Here is an 18,556-nt window from a genome sequence, read left to right as displayed (position 1 = left end):
CACTGGAGTTGAAAGATTTATTTTGTGCTCAGTTGAGCTTATTCCATTAAGATCATATACCTGATAATGGTGGCGGAGCAGAGGAGGAGGATGTTGGAGGGCAGGCTTAATCTAAATATCAGTGTCATAACTGTAGAATGGTTAGCATTACTTTATCCATTAAATGTGTGTGATGTGCAAAAAACACATCTGGAGTTTAGATATTTTGTTCTTTATAACAGTTATTTTTGGATAACTTAATGTTCAAATTAAACATCCTTACTTATAAATTCTAATTAAAATGGATTTTAAAAAATATTATTTTAGTCTAGTGCAGTGAGTATGCATCTGTGCAACAAATGAAATCAATATTGTGTCCAGATCTTCAAGGCAAGCGTCTCGAAACTCATAAGCAGCAATTAAATAGCAAACCTCCCTGAAATAGCACCACTTTTGTTTTTTGCTTCACCACACAAGTATTTTTAAGACTTCCTGTTGTCTCCAAACAGTCAGTAGTGAATGTACAGAGCCGGTGCTGTAAACATCTAGAAGCATATTTGATAAATACAATATTATCTTTGATTATTGAATAGACATCCTGAGGAAGGGCTGTAGATGTATTTTCTATTTATGTGGTGGTAATTTTTTAAAATTTCACTTCATATTGTAAACATTTTCACACTATGTTTCATTGAATATAATTCCATTTTAATGTACCTAATTTACTAATGATGTAGGGGCATTCTGTTTACTCAGTTTGTGCTCTAAGTGCCTGTGTAATAAATATTGATGTGGAAGTAAATTATTATATGCAAGTTAGTTGTAAAGCTTATGAATAACATATTGGTGCACATATTACCCTAATCTGTTAGAAATTGGAATTAAATACCTTAAATTTGAAAAATTAACAAAATCATCAAATGTCATATGATCATTATATGTACTGTACTGTAACTTTAAAACTTTTAAAATTAGTCATCTTTTTCTTGTAATTTAATAAACCTCCTAATCTTAAAGTTAGTAATTCAGTGTCCAGTCCTTAGGTAAAAGTGGTAATTGTACTCTGATTTGTACCACATCGTTGACATTCCAAGAAAATTGCTGTCAAAATTGGACCACTGGGTCGTATAGCCAGAAAAACAGGGGAGAGGCACGCCACATAGGAAAGTATGTAGAAGATTAGCACCCACATGCTGTGCAGTCTCCACAAAACGCTGCCAATATATCAAATTGTTTACTTCTCCCTCAAAAAAACATGCAACTTTTGACAAAAAAACATACTCTACTCCTGAAAGAGTCATAGTCATACATCACATTTATTGTTTTAATACAGAAGTCTTTGGATCTTAATCATTGACTTAATGTTTCTTTTTCTTTTTCTTTTGTAGGTTGTCCAAATATAAAATGGATGATAGCTTTGATTGTGACTGCGGTGAGCTTGAGCCACCTGATCATTAATGGAAGTCATCTTTTAGGGTTAGAAAGCTGCCACAAGTTCATTTCTTGTCCAGACTATAGTTAAAAGGAAAGAAAAAAAGTGCTCATCAGCACTGTAGAATGACGCTGCTCAGGACCAGTCTTACACTGAATGTATCTGCACTATGAGGAGGATGTCAATAGAGGTTTATAACACATATATATGTATTGTCACACACCTTGTTAAATGTTAGCTTGTTTACAGCAGTAGTTTGGATGCATCTGTCTGTCAAAGTTCATTCCGTTGCAATCAAACTTTAGTTTCATTTTTAATGTCTGCAGGGATGCCCTTTTTTGAATTAGAAGTTTAACATTTACTGACGTAGGTCAGACAAGAATTTCTATTCTTCAAGTTGTTCATTCTTGAAAGGAGGGATTCAACTGGGAACAGAGCTGAACTTGTTCAAATAGGGTAGATGGCCCATACATTTCAAAGAGAAAATATCTTGAAATTACGAAAAGGTTAAAGTTGGCTTGCTCTCTGTTGTGGAAGCTGATTTTTCATTAGTGTTGACATAGGATTGCCCATCTGATAGAAGAGGAAAGCTTGAGGGTTATCAACATGGCAGAAAAGTTTGGAAGTTTAATGAACATTCATGGTTTTGATTTGGGTGCTCGGTATATGGACTTGAAGCCACTTGGGTATGGTGGCAATGGCCTGGTTTTCTCTGCTGTGGACAATGACTGTGACAAGCGAGTGGCTGTCAAGAAAATTGTCCTGAGTGACCCACAGAGTGTCAAACACGCCTTGCGGGAGATCAAAATCATCCGACGACTTGACAATGATAATATAGTGAAGGTGTTTGAGATTTTGGGTCCAAGTGGGATACCGATCTCTGATGATGTGGGTGCGATCACAGAACTGAACGCAGTATACATTGTTCAAGAGTACATGGAGACTGATCTAGCGAAGCTGTTGGAACAGGGCCCATTCTCAGAAGAGCATGCTAGGCTGTTCATGTACCAGCTGCTTCGTGGGCTAAAATACATCCATTCAGCTAATGTTCTGCACAGAGATCTCAAACCGGCTAACCTCTTCATTAACACTGAGGATTTGGTGCTGAAAATAGGGGATTTTGGTCTGGCACGCATCATGGATCCCCATTACTCTCACAAAGTAAGTTTTAAATTATTTCCCATGAACAAATAAGGTAGTCATGCTGTTAGTGTTGACTGTTATTGTTCAAATTTTTTGAGATAACATTTAGCAAGGGCATTATATTGGCATGAGTAGAAATGAGTAGCGTGCCACTTGTTTATGAGGAACATATGTTGGCACTTTCTAATAAGAATTTCATGTAGTTTAAAGACCAATGGAGTGACCTCAATTGCATAGCTATGTACCAATAATAATTGTAATTCTTGTACTATTTTAGTGCAACAAAACTGTTTTAAAGTAGTGAGATCTTGAATGGAGAATTTTTTTAAAATGTCATGCTGCCGAGGTATTGGAGAGTTGTATTGGTCCAGTAGGAAGTACAATATTGTAAATTACAGTCATCAACCTGTCATCAAATATTATTACATACGTTATAACTAATATATATATAGTGTTTTTGGTTTAGCTTGGACTGGTATACAACTTTTGACAAGGAATTCGCAATTTTGGAATTAAAACATCCATTTCAATAGCCTACGTCATAATTAACCCTTGTCATTGCATCAACTACCTGTAGAAAGATCTCCCTCATGCCTAATACATGATGTGAGAGCTTTTTTTATCACTTGTGTAACTTCTCTATATTATAGCAAATAAAATGTCTTTGTATAATTTTACTGTTTGCTAATATATTAAGTCCCTAATTGCCATGATCAAACATTAACCTTTTCTTGACCTAGTAGTATAAAGCTCTTTCTTTCTCTGCCCATATCAATGCTTTCCCATAACCCAAAAGTTTGGAAGCTGTAGTCAATTGAGAAGAATAGATTTTTGCTTTTCAAACTGGTCATTCTTATAGCTTTTACATAAAACAGTAGTTGATGGACATTTGTAGTAGAAGTTGAATTGGTACTTCAAGCTGCCAATCAGATTATTCTAAATCTTAGAATACAAAATATACCTATTCTGAAATCTGTTCACATGATATTGAAATTTTGACTTGAGTGAAAGATGATTGCAGTCTACATAGCTAGGTAATGCAAATTATACTGATATGCAAAACTGAAATATTTACAAGATTTCAAACTTGTTTAATTGACCACTTCGGAGTTTGCTGAAGTCACTGGGTTGTTATTATCTAAGCAAATTTGAGGCATTGTTTCGAAACCCAAGTTCATAGCTTCTCTGGTCAAGAAATTGCAGAATCCTGACATTCTTATGGCTCTGTTGACCGTTCACATGCAAACTACAGATATATGATGTTTCTGAGATTTTCGTTTTCCGCTGCTGATTTGATTCTCGAGTCTAGTGCATGGATTATATTCTGGCATAGTTTCATAATGGCAGCAATAGTGTGCATTGAGTTGCACCGACCTCACTGGTATTCCATTTTGTAGTCCCTTTGGAAATTAAGGCACCAGAATGTTGACACTTATCACAAGGTTAGCATCTGTTCCATGAATGTTGATTAAATGTCTGGAAGCTTTTCATGCATATTCCAGGGAGCAGCCACCTTGATGGGCATAAAATTTTTGATTGTATTGTTTCTTTTTGGCTATAAAGGACAGATTTCAGGGTAATTTAGAATGAAACAACACAGGATCCAATTTGTCAGATTATATCTGTGCATGGTAATGGATAAATGTAATTTAAAAGTCACACTTCCCCTCTCTTCCCCATGGCATCCATTTTACCCCTTTATAATTATTTATCTAGTTCTCCTTGGAAAGCAACTGAGCATTGTTGGGCACTGCATGCAGATTGCAAAGATTTTTTTTTAAAAGTTGCCTCATGTTGCCTCTTGTTCTTTTGCTAGTTGCTTCAAGTTCATATTCTTTAGATACTTATTCTATCAAAATCCTTCATGATTTTGAACATCTTTATCTAATCTTCTGCTAGTCTTCAGTGCTCAAAGAAGGGCAGCCCTTCTTTGTAGCCTTTCCATATGACTTAAGCCCCTCATCCATGGTAAATTGTTTCTGCATCTTTTCTAAAGCCATGATATCCTTTGAAATTCTGTCTAGAAATGAACACAGAGCTGAGGTCTACCTATCCAAACATCTCTTAAATATTGTAATTGTACCTGGATCCAACACTTTGGCAGTTCGTTCCCCACGGGCCCTTTATGTTTTTGATTTAAAATTTGTCTCTTGACCTAATTTACCATCACTGAAGATTTGTGTGCATACATCATCAGATTGCTTTATTCCAAAAACCTGCTTAAAGCTGTACCATTTAATTCATGTTTCCTCTGTACGCTTTCCTGCTAAAAATAATCACCTCATTTCTTTGTTAATTTTGTCTGCCATGTGTTTGACCATTTCACTCAACTGTGCTCTGTTAACATCTGCTTCATACATTTCCCAATTATTATCTGCAAATTTAAAAGCCTGCTCTGTACACCCAAGATAAATATATCTCAATGTGAAAACGGTGCCAATGCTGACCCTTGGGGAATTGCACAGTATACACCCTTCTCCAAGCCCCTCTTCACCACCAAATCTTTTTTTTTTAAAATCTGTTCATCACTTTTTGCTTTCTATGCCATAGCCAGTTTTTCAGCCATGCTGTGACTGTCTCTTTAATGCCTTGGGCTTTATTATTTGGTACTTCTAACAAGTCCACAACTTAAGTACTCTACCCATAACTTTATTCTATTATTGCATCAAAGAAAGTAAATCTAGATCTTCCTTTAATAATTGCGTGCTAACTTTAATTTGCTGCCTCATAGTTTTCCAAATGACGACAATTTAATTTTGTCCAGTGTTAATAGCTAACTGACATTAAGTTGCTTGCAGTTGCCACCTTTGTTTTCTGTCTTTTTTTTAATCAAAGGTGTTGCACCTGCGATTCTTCTGTTTCTACTACTGTTGCTTTATCGAAGGCGAATTGAAATATTCTGACCAGAGCCTCCAACAATTCCAAACTTTACTTCCTTCAGTAATCAAGCATGCTTCTGATCTGGGTCACATAACAGTTTACTTTTAGTACACCCAACCTTTCGGGGAGGTGGCGGGGAGGTACTCAATCTGTTTTTGTCTTGAGTATTGTCTTTCTCTCTATTGCTAAAATCTTAGATGATTACTTTCTTGGTGTTTGATATTGACCAAGATTGTGTTGGTTACTGACCCTAACAAATAGAATATTCTCAGAATGAGCAATTAGGCTGAGTAGCATAAACCTATTTCATGTGATGTGAGCATGATGGCTGTGCGAAGATAACATAATGTATATAGGATAGATTATTTTTAATTGAAAATAGACAAATCTGTAACAATCTTTATGAAGCACTCAAATGTGACTTGTTTTCATAATGTAAAATTTGAATGTGTTTCAGACATTAGCATCGTTGTGCTTAAGGTGCACCTTTTTTGCTTTCTTTCTATTCAAATGTGTGCCAAGTCAGTCAGTCAATTCTTAAATTTAAAAATAATCTTCATTTGGCATTTCTTCCAAAAACTGTCTGCCAGATTTCAAGGCTTTAAGTACTTTGAGACATTTTCAGTAGTGGGAATATCTTTCTGGAAGGATTGATTACAAAACTCTTATTTGGTAGGCACATGGCTGAACTAACTGTTAGCTTAAAGTTTTAAAAAAAGTCTGTTGGACGGTGTGCATGTTTTGCTATACATCAGTGCTCTCATCAAATTTTGGTGCGGAAAGATTACTGAATATAATCAGTACAGTAAACAATAATTTACAATCAAAGGAGCCAAGTTTTAATTGAACGAATGATAAATAGCATTGCACCAAATATCCTGGAAGCCTAAGTGTTCTGTAATGCACCTTGACCTAATCAATCTATCCGTCAGGGGTTTAGCAGTGAAATAAATGCCATGCATATTTGCACAAATGTTGAGTTTCCAAGACAGTTTTTAACCAAAAAATAAGGGATTGGTTTCTATATGAACTGCAGTTTTGAGGAGCTAAAGTCCATTTGCACCTATCATCTTGCCATTGCAGAGGAGGCAGTGTGGAGACTATTTTCTCCAACCTTGCCTTCAAAAATAGCATTAAACAGAAAATGTGAGCTGTCATAAACTGTTCGGCCCTTGATCTAAATCCGCTATTCATTATGATCGTGACTGATTATTCAGCTCAATAGCCTATTCCCACTTTTCCTCCATTTCCTTTGATCTCTTTAGCTATACGTGTGAAATCCAACTCCTTGAAATTATACAATGTTTCGACTTCAACTGCCTGGAAAGTTAGTAGCTTTGACATCACATGTTAATGTGCATGCATGAGAAACTGAACAACCACCTTCATTGGTATGCTGTTCTTTTCTTTTTGACCTCAGTGAGTCAGCAGTGAGTGAGTGGCACCTGCGGAGATTGGGATTTTGGGGTAAAAGTCTAGAGGTCATGTTGTGTACTAGATCAGCCTTTGCTCTATATATGGGATACCAGTATTAATTTGTAATGGAGCAAACTGCAGAAAAATTGTTCCTATTGCTCAGTATGTAAACGTAACTTAGCTTTTTGAATTGAGAAAAGGAAAATGCTAGTTGTCAAATACTGATAACTGAAGTAGTGCTGCAAAAACTAATTCCATAAATGTTTAGCATCACACGTGAAGCTTCAGTGATTTGGTCAATGACCTTTGTACTTGATCATTTGGTTTAATTTTGGAGTGAGTTTTGCAGCTTGGTTGTAACCTGTTTTGAGTTACTTGCTTTGTCAATGTTATTTTAACATGGTTTATTTTTCTCGGTAGGTCAGGGTTTAAATTCTTGTCCATTCTGACTACCACAAAGTTTGGAACTAAATTATTACACACAGAGATCACAGACTTGGGATGTTTTTCAGTTAGGGCAATGCCTTCTCCTAAATTTGGAGCCCTTTCCAACTTTTCAGCTCATTTTTCATAACATGTTGCCTTGTTCAATTTCACATAAATATAATGTGACTTTTTGGAATTTCTAACTTCCCATTTTAAAAAGAAAAGTCCTGTTTCTACAATTGAAAGTCAGATTAAGACTTGTTGATCTTAATTGAATACGTAGCCTCTGGTCAGTTCTAAATTTAATAATTTGCAGCTCTGTTTTCAATAAACAAAATGATCTTTCTTTTACCTAGTATTTTCCTCGTAAATGAAGATTTATGTTTGCATTATTTAAATATATTATTGACCTTTTTCTTGAGAATGAGCAATTGGGAAGGTGTGGCAACAACTACTGGGTAACACTCCTCTCCATTTGCTCAAATTTAAATACCTCACCAGGTTTATTTAAACTCAGGTGCCTTCCCCATCTTCAAGATACGTTCTCTACAACAAAATGAATATTTGGGAGCATCCGTGTAATTGTAAAGGATTGCACAATTTTTCACAAACGATTCCTGAACCCAAAGGTGGTATATAAGGTCTATAAGTTAATATTTGGCAGTAACTTCTAGAATTTTAAAACACTTTCAGTTTGCCACCAAATTCAATAAAACATTATTTCTGTTGAGGCTTATTTTGTTTTCAAGTTTTTTTTTGGGCTAGAAGTATCAAATAGTAAATGGAGATGCATCACACGGCCTGGAGAAAAAATGTCTGGTTGTCTTTACAACATATCCCACACGTTATAACCTGACTGACACGTGTGTTTCTAACATTTGCTATTATTCCTGTATTTTTATTATCTACTGAAATATAGCATTACTTGAGATTGAGTAAATTAAGGTCCAATTAAACATAAACTTACTGATTTACTAATGTATGTGCCCTCAAACGCTGAAAACTGCTTTGAACCAGAGAATACATTAAAAATGGAATATAAAGTTTGAAGTGACACAAGTATTGCTTGTCAAAGCCAGCATTCACTTTATACATTAGATCTGTTGGATTTATTATTCCATAGATCTGTTTTTCTTAAATGTTTTACAAACATGCAGCTTTTGCAATGTGTGGTGATGATAATTTGAGACAGATTACATGTCAGCTGGTGACAAAATATTAAATCTGAGAGTTTTTTTTTGATCTACACAAATCCAAGCCTATTCATATTATGCAGTTCTGGCACCCAGGAACTATGTTGGTTTCCCCTTAATCAGGCTTTGCATGTGGAGAAGTTAATTTTTTTTCCGTTTTGGTTCATGGTATTGTTAACTCAACTTGATGGAATAATTTCAAGGCCTCTGTAATTTTCCAGTCAGAAGTGGGAGATGATTTTGACAGTATAGCCTTGCAGTGAGTACATGTTGATAGGTCATCAAGTTTGTAGGTACATCTTTGAAATTGCATCAGTAAGAATAAAGAGTGTAGAATTTTGTATATTCCAAGTACTTTTTCATCAGATAATTGACTGGCACAAATAACAAGATATTTATTTTAAACATGTTCATTGATTTTCTAAACCAGTTCTTTGCAAACATGCCCATGTAAAGCTAGCCAATATTAACATATTTGGTTTGTTTGGGCTGAGTTTAAAATCATTCTTTTCTTGCTATTTAGCCTAACATGTTATTCGATACAAATGGATATAGGTGGTTTTCCTATTTTGAATCAGAAGGTTTTAATGGTCTGTTTCCTAGCTGATTGCATTTATATTCTTTTCATTTGCCCATTATTTTGCTCTGGAATGCATTCATAAGATAGAATTGTCGGTGCTTTTAGTTTCTTTCATTCATTGTAAGTCTGTCTGATTTTATTTCATTTGATTTCTTAGCTCTAGTATTTCAACTTGACACTAGGAAGGCACATGTAGTTTTACTATTAAAGAAGTAGCTTCTTTGTTGGAGTAGAAGATTTTATACACCTAAACTTGTTAGTATGCTTTTACTTTGTGACAAGCCATTTGGTTCCAGTGTTATTTGTTTAATTTTAAACCTAGAGACCCCACTTGGGTTTTGTAGTTTTCATATTCACTTGGCTGATGCGCTCATTGGTGGCATGTTCCGTACTTGTGTAAATGCTTGTGTAACCAAACATGTACCGTTAAAATAATTTCAATCTCTAATTGTCTTTTTTAAAAAAAAATCAGTGTTTTATTACTGTGCAACTTGCCTAACTGGAATTGCCAACTAGTTCCTAACTACTGCTTCCACCAGTTTGCTACATAGTAGCTCAGTCTCATGGGCAATGCTTAATAGTCCGATCCATGAGCAAACATTGCTCATTTGAGCCTTGCTATCAAGTGAAGAGATCACTGAGTCTGATTTCAGCCCTTAACTGCTAGTGGTCACAGTAAGGGATGGTGGCTAGCAATCTAGAGTGGGAAACGTGGAATTTTTGTTTACTTAATCCAGGGACAAGGGCACTTGTTTGTGCAATGTTCCTATGGCTGAGATCAGTTAACAGCACTGATGAGAAGATCTGGCTCTCAGTTTCCAGGATAACCTCATTGAGCTATTGAATATACTTTGATTTTATTATTTTAATAAGTTCCTCAACTGAATTTTTGAAAAATGAAATTGCCGACTTTCAATTAGTTCCTGAAGATTCCAGTAACTAATTGGTACCCAATATATATAGTCAAAATAAGTTGGGCATTTCTTGGCATATTGCTACTTTAGGGTTAGTAATTATTTATTGTGACTATTTAAATTTGCACATGAATATAAATTTTTCAGTAAATGTTGATAATGCACAGATTTTCCATGTGGCTAATTTTTTTCCTAAACATTCCACGTACAAGGGTCCCTTTGTTTTCTCCAGACCTCTCTCCCTCCCCTTCCTGAAGGCAGCAGTTTGTGCCAGGACATGGTTCCACAAGCAGTGGCCCTCCAGTAGCTCTGAAATGGCCATTCTTCATGTGTGAACCTGATGGTGAGTGCTCATTCTGCTATTCACAGCCCAGCCCTGCCATTTCTCATTTGACGTATGTTCACTTGAAGCAGGAATTGCTGATCTGATTAGCTGAGCGTTTTCAGAAATTTTTGTTTTTGTCTGAATACCACTGTATGCAGCCTTTTATCCTCCTTATGCAGACCTTTCTAAACTTGGAGCAATGGCTGCTCCAATGAGTAGAGCCATTCGGCTAAGTTTGTGCCAAAACCAGAATACCCCCAGTATTTGTGGTTAGTATTGGCTGGAGACATAGTTGCGGCGGTAACTAGCCGAGAGAGCATTGCAGGAATGCTGAGTGCTAAAGCCAAAAAGTGTCTCTTTGATTCTCCAATTATGGTCAGTTTTTGATCTCTGCTTTAAGACAAGACATAAGCTTTAGAATCCTGTAGGTCTTGGACATGGCGTACCTTAGTTCACTTGGTACTTTATTAGGAAAGACTAGTGGAGGTCAAGAAGCAGGCCACCTGCAAGTCCTTCTTGCAGGTGACCCTGCAGTTTTGGTGGAGAGGGGGAGATGTGTTCTGGAAGTGTATAGATTACATATTTACAGTAACAGTAGAGTAATGGATGCTGGGTGATTGGGATTCAGAAGTGAGTAAGTCCAGCTTTTTGCTAATTAAGTTGTTGTTTTCACTTTCATTTACAAATGTGCCAAAGAAAATTTTGTGCAGTTGCATAAATAAATTACACACAGGTAAATAGCTCAAACTTGCTTTTTCAACACAGTACCTCCTCCAGTATCATCTTACATTTGTTTCTAAAAGCTTCATAATCACTTGGGTATGATTTTTCAGTTTGTGGGATCTTTGGTGAAGCACATAAACCTGTTCTAGGGATAGCTGAAAAGTTAGTCTTTATAGTTACTGACCAAAGCAGGAGGGATAATTGTCCTTCTCAGGAGCTCAACCTTTAATTATTTCCTCATTCGAGATACAGTACTAACAGGTGGATTGTTAAACAGCCATTTATTGCTATATCCTTTAGCCCTACAGCTAGGAAGCAAATGCACATTAGTAGAAAAAGGTAAATGAGGTGAATTCAAAGAGAATGATGTGAAAGATGCATTGTAATATAGATTAAAATGAATAATAGCAAACTTAATTAAAATACACTTAATTTTGATGACTTGCATTCAAAACTTCCATTATGGCCTATTTTAAATTGCAGCTGAGATGTGTGAATATCTTCTCTATGTGTCCACTAGTTGATCATAAGCAATTTCTAAGGAAGAATTAACTATGTTTACTGGTAATAAGAGAAAATAGTGTAAAATCTTGAATAAGGTGGAGCCATAATTATGCTTTAATTTGTTCTTTTCACAACTGACTAACTTTCAATTTGTGTAATATTTTGAACTGAATATTAAACATTTTTCAGTTGTGTCAGAATAGTGTCCAGAATGAATTTTTTGGTCACTTGCATTTTGGTTGCATTTTGACTGGGTGTAACAAGTGTTTACACGCACAAACAAGCAAAAACTTGAATTTTATATAGTTCAAGTAATGAAAGAACAGTATGTACTATATTTATAGGATTGGACAGCATTTTTTTCATATCGTAGCACTTCTGGAAGACAATCTCACAGCACTGATCTGGTCATTCATGACTGGAGTAAATAAAGGCTTATGATGCTTGCTGACAATTTACTCTTTTTAAATATTTGTGATAGACCAATAATGTAAGCATTTCCCCAACAAGTTTGATCAAGTGAATCAGTGGTTACTTTTGTAAAACATGAGCAGTTTCCAAAAAGTCAATTTCCAGATTGCTGCATGTCTTAACTAACATTTTACAGGAGTGGATAATAAAGAAGATCTGTAAACCAGCCAAATGCATTTAAGTGAAGCATGTACAGATTGTTTTACTGTTTTGGAATATAAATGACTCAACGTCCAATGGTTCTTTAGAGGGAAAAAAAATATGGCTTGTTTTCTAGGGCTATCTGTCTGAAGGACTGGTTACGAAGTGGTACAGATCTCCACGTCTCCTCCTCTCTCCCAACAACTACACCAAAGCCATTGACATGTGGGCTGCTGGCTGCATCTTTGCTGAAATGCTGACTGGGAAAACACTTTTTGCAGGTTGGTGTTGCTGAATTACTGAGATGTTATTGCACAGTATTTTAGCTGACACTAAATAGCTTTGCTTTGAAGTAAGCAATTACTTTTCTAAATGCTCATGTTAATGATTTAAGCATTTGTACTGTGTATTATGTAACACTCCATTTGTAGAGTTGAGATATTTCATACTGTAAAATTGAATGGAATGTTTCAAAGCTGTTTGACTGTTAAGTGTGTAATTCCTATTTTCTTGATTCCTACACTTGTGGAACTGATGTTCTGGTGAGCTTGTTGATGGTTTATCCCTTCAAATATTCAAGTTTTCTTTTAAAATCCTTGTTTAGGTGCTCATGAGCTGGAGCAAATGCAGCTGATTCTTAATTCCATCCCTGTAATCCATGAAGAAGACCTTCAGGAGTTATTGGGTGTGATTCCAGTTTATATACAAAATGACATGACAGAACCCCACAATCCATTGCCACAGCTACTCCCTGGTGTCTGTGTTGAAGGTACTTAATAATCTGTAACTCTTCATCTTAACTTTGAATTCATTCAAAGAGAATACAGATTTATCTTTGCTGTTTGTTGAGTTCATTACATCAGCACAAAATAAGTTGTCTTCTAAATTGCATTATATAAATGACCTGGAAAGGTACCGTAACAACCCGTCAGCTGGTTTCCTAATTTTGGCTGCACTGTGTGCCCAAAACAGAAGGGAGGGAAACCTGAAGGGAAAACCAGGATCTTGCTTTTTAACATTCATTTTGAATTAGATTGGTGCAGTTCAGGAAAAGATTGCCTTCCTCTTATCACTAGTGTTGGAAATTATTGGATGTTCCAATTATTTGTGAATGTTCAGATTGGAGATTAATAGGATAAATATATTTGCAGAGTTGGAGCACAAGGAGAAGTTGAAAGGCTTCTATAAAAATCTATTTTTCTTTTAAAACTTAGCATTGGATTTTTTGGAACAAATTTTGACCTTCAATCCAATGGACAGACTGACAGCGGCTGAAGCATTGGCCCATCCGTACATGAGTATTTATTCCTTCCCTTTGGATGAACCCACATCTACCCACCCCTTTCACATTGAGGACGAAGTTGATGAGATTTTGCTAATGGATGAAAGTCACAGCCATATTTACAACTGGGACAGGTAATTAATTCATTTCTAATACATTATTTATCTTGTGTTCGGTAAAATATTGTTCCTAAGGTTTTCTTTTGATAAATGTATCCACTAATTAGATTGAAAATGGGTTACTTTTAGATATAACCAAACCAAGTAGCTTTATTATCTTTGGCTTTGTTTTAGAGAATTATTTCGTTTGGGTATATTGGTGTTTCTCTGCAACATTGAAAATAATGCCCCTTTTTAAGATTAAGAGCATAATGTAAGAGGTAAGGAGCTGGCATAGATCATTTAACTGCTCGAACCTTTTCTGCCATTCAGTAAAGATGTGCTTGTTCTGATTACAGCCTTTAACTTGAATTTCTTGTCTCCCTCCTAACCCTTGATCGTTTGTGTATCAAGAAGCTGTCTTAGCTTGATTATATTCAATGACCCAGCTTGCTGGGGAATAAACTCCAATGATAAGCAATATACCTGCTTTATGGCGTGGAATCAAAAATCTTTGAAGTTTTTGTTTCTTTTCAGAGGTTTAGTGCTTACTAGATATGTACTGTTTCCTAAGATGGTATAAAGCTTCTCCCTATATTTCATTGTGGAAACATTATTGCCCTGGCTTGCTGCCCAATTAGAATAAATTACATTTTTAAAAAGTGATCTACCAGTGATAAATCTTGAATTGCTAGTTCCATGTTTAACTGAATTGGGACTTCCTAATTTTAGTAGGTATCCAAGAAACAATAAAAACCAAAGAAGCTGTGGATGCTGTAAATCAGGAGCAAAAACAAAGTTGCTGGAAAAGCTCAGCAGGTCTGGCAGCATCTGTGAGGGAAAATAGAGTTAACGTTTTGGGCCCAGTGACTCGTCTTCAGAACAGTTCGGTCACCAGACCCTGTTTTAACGCTGTTTTTTTTCCTTTACTAATGTTGCCATACCTGCTGAGCTTTTCCAGCAACTTTGTTTTTAATCCAAGAAAGGATCATTTGTCCCATTTATCCACACAGAGTTAGATCCAAAGATGAAGTTATGAGTTTCCAAGTTAGGTCTTTGGATAGTTTTTTTTAAAATCACATATGCAATGTATATTAATGTAAACTAAAGCGGTCTGTGGTATTTCAGCAAGATGAAGTTTCAACTTTGGAATCATTCTAAGGTGTTGAAATTATACCTGATGTCCTGGATATCCATTGCTTAAATTGTTTATTTCAGATACCAAGAAAGTGAATTGTCAGACCATGACTGGCCTTTGCACAGTAACTTTGAAGCAGATGATGTTCAACGAGATCCACGAGCAATGTCTGACATGACTGAAGAAGATGAGGTACAAGTGGACCCTCGCAAGTATTTAGATGGCGAACGTGAAAAGTATTTGGAGGATCCTGCATTTGACTTGAACTTTTCCACTGAACATTCTTGGCCACATTCAGATCACCATGAAAACAAATACTGTGATCTAGAATGTGGTCACACCTGTAATTACAAAGTGGGGTCACCATCCTACTTGGATAACTTGGTGTGGAGGGAGAGTGAAGTAAATCATTACTATGAGCCCAAACTTATTATAGACCTATCTAACTGGAAAGAGCAGAGCAGAGATAAGCCAGATAAAAAAGGCAAGTCGAAGTGTGAAAAGAATGGACTGGTGAAAGCACAGTTAGCTTTGGTGGAGGCAACGCACCAGATTGCTGAGAAGGGCAAAGAGAAGATTCGGGGGTTTGACTTTGATTCTTTCATGGCAAGCACCATCAAGCTTAGTTTGCAGCCTGAGTCTTGTGATATAGATAAGCTGAATGACTTGAACAGTTCAGTATCCAAATTGGACCTGAAAAGTTCAATGTCAAATTGCAAGTCTGTCAGTCAGGAGAAGGAGGAGAAAGGAATGGCCAATTTGGCTCAACTGGAATATCGAAGTCAGAATCCATGGGATTGCCAGTTTGCAATTGATGGAAGCGATGGTGAAGAGCAAAGTTTTCTAATTCACCTAGATGAAGATGTTTGTTGGGACAACAGGAAGGATGAGCAGCTAGAAAAAAGTACATTCACTAGTTATTTAGACAAGTTATTCAACAAAAAGGATGATGTAGAAATCGCAGAATCTGAGCCGGCAAGTGACAGGAAACTGGGGGAAAGAATTAGTGAAGAGTGTGTGAAAGAAGTGAGCAAGAATGGGGAGATCCCATTCAGCAAGCAGCTGGAGTCCATTGGTATTCCCCAGTTTGACAATCCTGTCAGTTCACCACTGAAATCTAAAGCGATTCAGACCACTTTAGCACCTGCCGCTGCAAAACTGTCTCCTCAGATTCCTCATAAGACCTATAGTAGCATCTTGAAACATTTGAACTGAATAGAACACTCAGCAGACATTTGTTTTGTATACTTTACTATGTGCATTTGTCTTCTTTTCTTAATTCTGGAATCTTATTTTTGTAAGTTCAAACTGTGCTCCTTTTGGTTTGAATGGTTTACCATTTTTACACGTCAAATTATTTTGACATTGCATTTTAATTTTTTGTAAACTTACGTCATTTGCACACGGTTTAAAATATGTACATTAAGACAAAAAAGACTAATGCAGAAAATTGTGACTATGAAACAGTGGTGTGAAAATGCACTAGGCCAAGTAGACATATTTTGGTGAATTTTAAAAAAGCCACCAATCACCGTCTACTTGTTTTGCAAATGGAATTGTTTCCATTTTGGCAAATACACGTTGAAATATATTTGCATGAGATTTTTAAAAATTCATTTGAACTCAAATTAAAAGTGTTTAAGTCCAAGCAGTAAAGTGCGTTTGTTTCTCCCCGGCAGTACATTAGACATTTTCTGATAGCTTAAATGTTTCTTAAACATGTGATGCCAGCAAAACCAGCAAATGAATGCAGAACATGGTACGCATGTGTTATCTACCTCAAGGTAACGGCAAAGAGTGGCTGACCTTGAGCCACCTTCAATGCTTCACAGCATGGGCGTGAACTTAGCCAGCATCACTGTACTAGCAGTTGTTCCCTGTTTGAAAAGCTGTCAGTACTTGTAACTTTCTGGTATGCATTTTCCATAGTACAGTGTTCAGATACATTATTTATTTTAGCAGATGTAAGATTTTTTCTGTATTTATTTTAATTTTATAGTTTCATTGTGATTTTGGGGCATTTTGAAGCTAACTTCATATTTGGCACTATAGTTAATTGTGTACAATGAAAATCACCTTGTCCTAATGCTTTTCCCATTTTCCTGTCTTTAGTATTTGGCTTGTTTTGAAAAGAGCAATCACTATATATAGGAATTGGTACATTTTAGTGATGCTTAACTTCCCATTGAATAAACCTTCGAACAATTTAGAATTCATTTCAAAGCTGATTTTGGAAATGCTCCAAGAAGTCTTAAATTCACTGTTTAATTTGCTTAAAATTTAAGATTAGAATCTCTGCATGGAAATAACTGAGTTGCAAACATTTCTGTAAAAGTTTAAAAAATATAGACAACAGTAAGATGAATGTCGAATTTTCATCTTTATTTTTATTGTACATTTTTATTAAATTTGTAATTTCTCAAGCCAGCATGATTTCCATAGGTTCAGAATATAGCATGTAGAATTATTTCTGGAAATTTATTTGCATTTACCAATTTAGATACTAAGTTTCTGTATTATTGGTTCTCATCCTCTTCCCCCAAAAATTCCAAAAATGAACAAATAAACATAACCTAAACCTAAATGCTTGTGACTTGCTGTGTTACTTGAACTATGTTAATTTTTGCCTGGAAAATCTGTCTTTAATAGAATTTAAAGAAATCCTTTTGAGTTGGGCAATTGTTGTAACTGGAACAAATGCTTGCACTAGTACATGCTGCTAGCAGCTGAGAAAAAAGGAACCATTAGTACACACTTGTTATATTCTGTAGATTACTCTGCTGTGATCCCCATTGAAGGAAGATTGGAAGTTTGTGCCACAGCCTGTTTGCAAAAATAAAATTCAAATCATATTGCACAACTAGCAAAAGTGGAATGTAGAATTTAACTCCACATTTAATTTCCAGCCATTTTATGTGCAGTTTGTTCTGTGCAGTATAAAATGATGAAGGGTATACATTGTAAAACAAAATTATTTAATTTGTTAAATGCACCATTATGTTTGTAAAATAGTTTTTGCAAAAGTTGCAGTATGAATTTTTACTCTGATTTTCCCGATGTCCCCATGTAACACTAATAACCATCCTTTGAGTGTTTGTTTCCCCTACCTCCTTTCCATTGTCCATTTTTAATTGGAACACTTAATGCAATGCATGTTTTTCAATGTCTTTAGCGTGATTCTTTCACACTTGGCTCATTCCATCTTTTTGCAAGTAGATATACCTCCTATTCTGTATCGTAGGTCATCAGCTTGATTGAACATAATTTCCAGCGACATTGTGGTTTGCATGATGTAGATGAGCTGTAGGAATTGGAAACTTGATTTGGAGGTTTACTTCTCTGGTGGTGAGATGTAGTTTTAAGCTTTAAGTTTGTAATTTCTCAAACCAGTGTGAGCCATAGGTTCAGAATATAGCACATAGAATTATTTTTTCATACTGATTGCAAAGCTCTACTGCACTGATGCATAGCAGGCAAGTATGAATACATGAGATGCAGCAGGGTATAGAGGCTGTAGATTTGCGGACACAGAAGTGGATGTGTTCTGGTAGTAGGGTGGCCTTCTTTCACTCTGATGCAGCTCCAAAAAGTGTACCTCTAGATAATCTGGAGGGTTCTCTTCAGTGTTCTAATTGCCAGCTCCAGTACCACATGTACTGCTTCAGTACAATTGTGACCTTACCATGTCCAAGCAGTTGAGAATATGCCAGACATAAATATTCTGTAATAAACAGTAACCACTTGCAATGACATTGTTCACTAAAGTCAAGTGACATGCTTTTACACTATCACTTTACTCTAAAAGTGTTCCTTCAGCTGTGGAATCATAATATACCTAACTAAAAGCCATGGTTGGATTTCAAGGTGCATTCTCCACTGGCACATTCCAGTTTGGAACACTTTCTGAAAAA

The 18,556-nt window shown here is 35.9% G+C and overlaps 1 protein-coding gene across 6 annotated transcripts in view; it reads left to right on the top strand.

Annotated features, from left to right (window-relative positions):
* mapk6 (mitogen-activated protein kinase 6) overlaps nt 1-17,229 on the top strand; it is a 43,442-nt gene extending 26,213 nt beyond the window's left edge. For all 6 annotated transcript variants that reach the window (XM_048563140.2, XM_048563136.2, XM_048563139.2 and 3 more), the window contains exons 2-6: nt 1,368-2,572; nt 12,264-12,408; nt 12,732-12,896; nt 13,342-13,543; nt 14,726-17,229. In XM_048563140.2, coding sequence (XP_048419097.1) covers nt 2,018-2,572; nt 12,264-12,408; nt 12,732-12,896; nt 13,342-13,543; nt 14,726-15,860 — 2,202 coding nt within the window. In that variant the 5' untranslated portion in view covers nt 1,368-2,017 and the 3' untranslated portion in view covers nt 15,861-17,229. The remainder of the gene's footprint in view (nt 1-1,367; nt 2,573-12,263; nt 12,409-12,731; nt 12,897-13,341; nt 13,544-14,725) is intronic.
* Nucleotides 17,230-18,556: the final 1,327 nt, after the last annotated feature.

The sequence above is a fragment of the Stegostoma tigrinum genome, chromosome 33, assembly GCF_030684315.1.
Source record: "Stegostoma tigrinum isolate sSteTig4 chromosome 33, sSteTig4.hap1, whole genome shotgun sequence".
NCBI classification, from domain to species: domain Eukaryota; kingdom Metazoa; phylum Chordata; class Chondrichthyes; order Orectolobiformes; family Stegostomatidae; genus Stegostoma; species Stegostoma tigrinum.
This window is presented reverse-complemented; position numbering and strand designations above follow the sequence as displayed.